Below are 7850 nucleotides of genomic sequence, written 5' to 3' on the forward strand. Positions count from 1 at the left end.
GCAGTTACAATATCCACTACTGTTTCCCTGGGGAACCGAGGGTTATCATAAACTTATACCTCTGATAAGCAATAAATACTCTGAAATAGAGAATTTAGATGATGAAGACCTTGATCCTGACTCAACACAGAGGCGACATGTTTCACTAACAGAGTATTATGATTACAAGATTACGATACACACTTCTGAAGGTATTTATTAGAAGTAAGCAATGTGATTAGAATATAAAATGCGTAATGAATTAGTGCATATTCTCACCATTGTTTCATTAATTTCAGGTTTAACGCCACACCTTGCTTGATGTTTGTGGCAACAATACGCTGTGGATCAGTTTGCTACCATTGAAAAATATATATTAAACTGGGTTTCAACGCATCAAACTACCATCCGTGCTGATTTGTATAATTATGTGCGTGATGCTCTCAGTAAAGGAGACCATGATCCAATGCATGTTGGAAAAGCTGTTATACTGTCTGCTTCATTCATTGGATCTCAACAGTACATGTCTCAATACTTTAAGGATTCCTTGGCGATATGTCGTGCAATTGGTCATCCATCCTCATTTATCACCATGACTTGTAACTCAAAGTGGCCAGAGATACAAGAAATGCTTAAACTATTGCCCAATGTTGATCCTGTTGATGCACCAGATATTGTTTCTCACGTGTTTAAACTGAAGCTTGATCAGCTATTAGATTTGATTAAAAAGAAGAACTACTTTGGAAAGTGTATAGGAGGTGAATTTATTTTATTGGACACCGACATTTTTACATTTAATTTTTTTAATCATATCTACACATGCATAGATTTAATGACATATTTTTTCTTTACTTATGTTTTGCACAGTTATGCACACGTGCATATGCTAATCTGGCTAAGCTCTGAAAGCAGACCTAATTTTATTGAAAAGGTTGACCAGTTGGTTTTTACTAAAATACCAGATAAGAATTCTGATCCAATAGCATATGAAGCTGTTAAAAACTACATGATGCATGGACCCTCTGGTAAAGACTTATACACATCTCCATGTATGGTAAAGGAAAATGCATGCGTCATTTCCCAAAGAGGTGTGAATAAATAGAAAGATACATATATTCTGTAATAAGTCTATTTCATTATTAATGTCGATGCATGTAATTTTTATTTTGCAGATTTAATGGCAATACCTATTTTGACGATTGTGGTTTTCCTGTTTATCGGAGGCGTAACACTTGTAGAGTTATCAACAAAAAATGGATCAACCTTGATAATCAATATGTAGTTCCATACAATCGAGATCTTTTGTTGCGGTTTCAGTGTCATATAAATCTGAAAATTTGCAATAGTTTAAGATTGTTGAAATATCTCTTCAAGTACTGTTTAAAGGGTCATGACACTGCTACAATGTTGTTGAAGAACAAAAGTAACAAATCAGGGAATGAACAAACTGCAAGATTCGTGAAGAATTTGGATGAGGTAAAGAATTTTCTTGATGGTAGATATGTTTGTGCATCTGAAGCATCCTGGAGGATTTTTGGGTTTGACATTCACCATCGTTCCCCAAGTGTTGAACACTTACCAATACATTTTCCCGGTCAGAAGTACTTGAATTTTTAGAGTTCTGTAGATATGGAGAATGTGTGCAATAACACGTCTTCCAAAAAAAGTAAACTAGAGGCTTGGTTTGTAGCTAACAGTGAATTTCCACAAGCTCGAAATTTTACATATTCTGACTTTCCCACCCATTTTACATGGATAAAGATGGAAGCTTAGACAAAGAGGTGATGTGATTGGGAGGTTAGCAGAGGTTCATGCAACAACTGGTGAATTATTGTATCTTCGAATGCTGTTACTTAGATGTAAAGGTGCTTTATCTTTCACTCAGTTGCGCACTATTGATGGAACTACATATGATACATTTAAGGAAGCATGTGGTGCTCTTGGTCTATTAAATAATGATAAGCAGTGGCATGATGCTTTGGAAGAAGATGCATTCTCAGCTATGCCAAGCCAAATTCGGGCTATGTTTGTTAACATACTCGCAAATTCGGGCTATGTTTGTTAACATACTCAGCTATGCGCACTATTTACCAATGTTTTTTTGTGCAGAGATTGAATTAAATGATGTTGGTAAGTACTTAAGAGATTTTCATATGATGCCATTTCCTGACGAACGATATTTTCACACTTTTGTCAATCATCTCATTGTTGAGGAAACTAGCTACAATAAAGAAGAATTGAGACTTAATCATGAAAAAGCTCATAAAAATCTGAACTGAAGGCAGCTAGATGTTTATAATGCAGTTTTGGATAATGTAAACAAAAATAAAGGTGGAATGTTTTTTGTTTATGGGAGCGGTGGATGCGGTAAAACGTTCCTTTGGAAAACTCTTTGTTCACGTTTTCGATCAGAAGGAAAGATTGTTCTTCCTATTGCAGGCTCAGGAATTGCTGTTACACTTCGTTCTGGTGGCCGAACAGCTCATTCTAGGTTTAAAATACCGCTTAAATTAGATCAGAGTTCTATTCCTAGAATAAAACATGGTACATACATTGTAGAGTTGATGCAACATACAAGTCTTATAATATGGGATGAAGCTCCAATACAGCATCACTATGCATTTGAAGTCGTGGACAGGAGCTTGTGACACATAATGGCTGTCGTTGATGTAGAACGAGGAAAAAAGACCATTTGGTGGTATTACAGTTGTTTTTTGTGGCGATTTTGAACAGATATTACCTGTTCTGCCTAAGGCTGGAAGGGCAGAAATAGTAAATGCATCATTTAACAAATCTCAACTTTGGAAATCTTGTAAGGTCTTTCTTCTCAGTCAGAACATGAGATTACATTCAGGTAATTCTGAAGCTAGACATAAAGTAATGTCTGACTTTAGTAAATGGCAACTTGAGATTGGAGACGGAAGAGTTGAATGTATTGATACTCATCGTACAGATGTTGAAACTGAGTTTGTAGTTCCTGATGAATATGTTGTCAAGAGTCCCTTGAAAATCCCATAAAAACCCTAATTGACATTATATATCCAGATTTTCAGAATAACTTGCATTCACAGGAGTATCTGAGATCGTGATCTATTTTTACTCCAACAAACATTGTAGTTGATGATATCAATGCACAGATTCTTGAAAGAGTTCCGGGTAATGTGCATACTTATCTCAGCCAAGATTCAATTGAAGACAGGGGTGTTGACGATAATGTCTTTGATTCGTCATTTCCAATTGAATATCTGAACTTCATAAATATGCCATGTATGCCTAAATATGAGTTGAAAGTAAAGGTTGGAGCTATTGTTATGTTGATGAGGAATTTAAATCAGATTATGGGTCTATGCAATGGTACAAGGATGATAGTTACTGGCTGCAAAAAAATAGTATAGAATGTCAAATTCTCTGTGGATCTCAAGTTGGTACGAAACATCTAATTCCAAGAATTGATATGGTCCCAACAGACACGTATTGGCCATTTGAATTTAAAAGAACACAATTTCCTCTCCAAATATGTTTTGTCATGACTGTAAACAAGAGCCAAGGTCAATCGTTGGACACATTTGGATTGTATCTTCCTCGGCCCGTATTCTCTCATGGTCAGTTATACGTTGCAATATCCCTTGTTACATCTCCAGAAGGACTACATATTCTTATTGATGACGATAATGGGAAAAGCACAAATATAACATCAAATGTTATGTTTGAAGAAGTTTTCAACAATCTTCATAAATTGTGATCATATTTGATTTAACTAACTTATTGTAATTATTTGACCATGAATATTTTGTACTTGAAGTCCTTATTTCGTGGTATGTGATTTGTTTAACAGTTGATTGTGTTTTTATTATTATAATTTTATGTCATTGAGTTTCGTTTGGAAAAACAATTTATAGTATTAAAAAATAATTAAAAAGAATGACATATATATAACAAAGCTGTATAATTAGTTCCCACTAATCCATCTAACTAACTTGATGCTGATCCAATCACATTGATCCTCATCGTATCAAATAATAATCTATCCAATCAAAGGATATGTTTATGATTCAGTTAAAGGCTGATTGGATTATCCCTTTACAGGCCTTATGTCACATATTAAAAGGGAAAGATCAAGTCCGTAATATATGTTTGTCCGTGCACTTCATTCAACAGCATGTCATCAATTATCATTCCCGTTAATGTAGGGTAATGGACTACAAAAAGACCACCACGTCGTTGTGATATTCTATGTTTAGTACCTTCATTAAGAATATAACATGTAAGCTCTCTCAGGAGTCGTGACTTTTAAATTCTAATAATAGATCATTCTATTTAATTTAAATTAAAAATTGTTTTCACAGAATCTTGTAGAGATGGAAGCCCTCATGTTTGAACACATTTTAAGTCTTGACAAATCTAGGTCAGATTGGAAGATCAAGGCAAGAGTTACAAGAATGTGGCCTATTATGTCTTCTGAATCAGGAATAACGAAAGGCTGGAATCTTATTCTTCTTGATGATGATGTAACTACCTAATTTGTTGTTTTCATTTTATATTGATTATGTTTACAATTTTAAAATGGATATTTAAAATTATACTTTGCCACTTTATACTATGTGCAGAATACTTATATTCATGCATTTGCTTTTGCTGATACTTGGAAACTGATTGGGAAGAATATTGTTGAAGGAGCTGTTTATATTATTGACACGTTTGTGGTTAGGGATGCTTCTGGGAATTTAAAGCCTTTTTCTATAGACACATCTATAATATTTACAAATGCTACCACTTTCCAACCATGCACCAATTATGTTATGATTCCAAAATACAAATTTGAATTTATGGATTTGGGTGATTTGATGGATGAAGCCAGAAAATATGGTCCCAAAGAGAATCCAGAATTTGATATAGGTTACTTCGTCTTTCCTATTTGGCTTATTATTATTCGTATTAACAATTGTTATAAAAGTTTTTAGTGCAATCCATGTGTTTATATATTGTAGATATGAGTTGTTGAAGACTTTATTAAAGTAAGCAAAATCCCCACTAAGTTTGGAGATAGGGATATTGTTCGATTCAAAATTTGTGATGCAAGGTTATTCTTTTAATTCAGCATACAATTTTTTATTAATTTTTACATCGTTATCAATTTTGGGACCTTGCTCTATAAATAATTAAATGTTTACTTGATTACATTGTAGCAATAAGCACAGGGTTGGTATATGGGGAGATATGGCGAAAGTTGTCAGTGATCAATATGAGGAATATAACCATGAGGAAAATGTTATTGTAATCCTAACAAGCGCAAAGCTAGGAACATACAACGGTTTGATCTTTAGTATTTTATGCTATATACTAATTTATCAATAAGGTTACACATGGTTATATTAAATTACATTTTATGTAAGATACATATTGCTTTAAAACTTTAGATACGCTTCAAATCAGCAGATTGGCATCTTCGAAAGTGTACTTCAATCTTGATGATGAGTGTGTACTTGAGATGAGAAACAGGTACAATCTTATAAAATTTTACTCATTTTCCATATTTTTTCAAGGTTCCATATCATATGTACATCATATAATGTGTAGGCTTGAACTTGAAGGCTACAAGCCGTCGAGGGATGATGTGGATAATAGCTATGCGTTAACATTGGCCTCTCCTTATGAGTTTATAAATCTGAAAAACATTAATTGACAATGTTGCTGGCAGTGTTGAGGTTAATTCATTTTTGATAGAAGTTTTAGAGCATTATCTTAGAATTATATGCAATCTAATTTTCATTTATAACATTATCCTCAAAATTACCAATTGCAGAAGAAATTGTATTGTGGTTTCACAATTGCTAAGTTGGAGGAAGGACATCCTTGGTTTGCATATTCATGTAGCAAATGTCATTTAAAATTTGTTGAAGTTGGGAATAGATTTTAATGCGGTAAATGTAATCGCACTTTTCCAGTTGCTGAAAAAGGTATTGACACATAGGAAATAATATATTAAACATTTGGTTTGTACAATTTCTTTGGATTACGAAATGTTGAATTATTTAATAATTTTTTTCACTCACGGATTCAGTTTAGAGGTTGTTATTGTGGATCAATCGTTCTCATGGAGCATTCTTCTCATGGATCGTGTTGTGAAACGGCTCATAGGATGCTTCACTTCACATCTTTATTTGAAGCAAACAAAGGTTCAATCAATTACATTTTTAAAATTTGTTTCCATATTATAAATTGTTTGCAATACAGACCAATTATGTTTATGACTTAATTACCAAAACAGGAAGAGGTAGCTGCTAAAGTGTTTCCTGCATTTCTGCATGACATGTACGGGAAAGAAATTATTGTTGTTGTTGAAGTTTATGCAGCCAAATATGTTTCTGAAAATTTTATCATCAAAGCCTAAGACATGTATGATTCAAACATGTATGTCATGTTAAACTCTGAATCATCCAATCATGTTGATTTCCCTACCCTTGATTTGTCAGAGGTATGAGATTTTTTCATAAATTACCGTTATTGCATATTTTGGAATATAATTAAACATTATTGACTAAATGTTTGCATTATAGTCATTTGATCAGGCTGAGAGTTCAAAGACCCCATGATCTTGCAAATCCGTCAGTAAGAAGATAAAAATAGTAAATAGTAATAATAGTTTTTGAGTTAATCTCTTAATGCCTATCTTACATTAAAATGCTCTAATATTACAGGAGAAGTGATGATGTGCATCTGTTTTGTGGCATGGATGCGGCATTTGATCTTGCAATCCAATTTCCTAAGCTTTTTATTTATGAAATTTCTTTATCACATTGAACTCTAAACATTATTTCCGGTTGTTTCAAGTTTGTTTTTATATTATAATCTATGAAGATTGCTCTTTGGTTTTGTTTTTCGTCTGATTCATAATTTTGGATAATCACATTTTTAATGTTTAATGCAATATTAAGAGGAACACCAAATTTTCGATTTATTTTTTTAGTTATATATGTTACAGGCAGTTAATCTTATATATTTATAACTGTTTGAAGTTAGTTATTAAGGAAAAAAAATGTTATAAATAAACTCAACATCCATTCCCCAATAGTCATATCTCTGTACCTTTTTTTGTATATATAGAAGTGTGTCATTATGGTTGAAATTAGTTGGTCTTTAAACGTTTTAGTAAGAATACTAAAAACACAAAACACGTAAATATGGAACATGTTGAACGTGTATGGGAATTCCCTGCTCAAGGTTGGATCAAGATAAATGTTCACAGTGAGTTCGTTCAGAATGCTCCTGAAGGCCAAAATAGAAATGGCATTGGTGTTGTTGTGAGATATTCAAATGGATTTCTTCTTAGATTAACATATGGCACCATTCCAGGCCTAACTAATCTGAATAGTGCTTTATGGGCTGTTTTGATAGGAATGCGTAGAGCATTTCAAGACCAGTATGAACGTGTTATCATTGAGACTGATAATATCCAGGCTTACCGTGAATGCAATTACTACAGAGAGGACGGATTAACACCACATACTAGGAGCACTTTCAAATTTATCCTTTCACATCTCAATGATCCTAACATTCGTTATGAAATTAATTTGGTACATCCGTAAAGGAACTCTGTTGCAAGACGCTTGGCATCTATTGGCAGACAAAATCTCCATGATTTACAGACATTGGACCGACCTGTTGACAACATTCAAGAATTTCTAAATATGGATTTAGGTATTGGCCCTCCACAAGCCCGGTTTCAAGATGTTGAAATTGATAACCCTAAACCAGTTCAAGATGGTGTGGTTGTGAATTTCTAAGCATGTTCAATTGTTTGTGTTTGTTCCTATTAAATATATATAAGTTTCGTTATAAAAATATAAAAATAATGTACAGTTTGGTTTTAT

General features: G+C 33.3%; 1 protein-coding gene and 1 long non-coding RNA gene across 2 annotated transcripts; both read left to right on the top strand.

The window, feature by feature from the left end:
• Positions 1 to 445: 445 nt before the first annotated feature.
• On the top strand, positions 446 to 3721 carry LOC141714921 (uncharacterized). Its single transcript, XM_074518417.1, has 9 exons — positions 446 to 726; positions 847 to 1067; positions 1152 to 1204; positions 1297 to 1580; positions 1741 to 2035; positions 2265 to 2534; positions 2653 to 2977; positions 3097 to 3333; positions 3447 to 3721. The coding sequence occupies exons 1-9, from the start codon at positions 446 to 448 to the stop codon at positions 3719 to 3721; spliced, it is 2241 nt and encodes a 746-aa protein (XP_074374518.1).
• A 2323-nt stretch (positions 3722 to 6044) lies between these two features.
• LOC141711192 (uncharacterized) lies at positions 6045 to 6799 on the top strand. Its single transcript, XR_012571260.1, has 4 exons — positions 6045 to 6155; positions 6248 to 6454; positions 6537 to 6584; positions 6678 to 6799. It is a non-coding gene; the product is annotated as an uncharacterized LOC141711192 (long non-coding RNA).
• Positions 6800 to 7850: the final 1051 nt, after the last annotated feature.

This window comes from Apium graveolens, chromosome 3 (genome assembly GCF_009905375.1).
Source record: "Apium graveolens cultivar Ventura chromosome 3, ASM990537v1, whole genome shotgun sequence".
NCBI classification, from domain to species: domain Eukaryota; kingdom Viridiplantae; phylum Streptophyta; class Magnoliopsida; order Apiales; family Apiaceae; genus Apium; species Apium graveolens.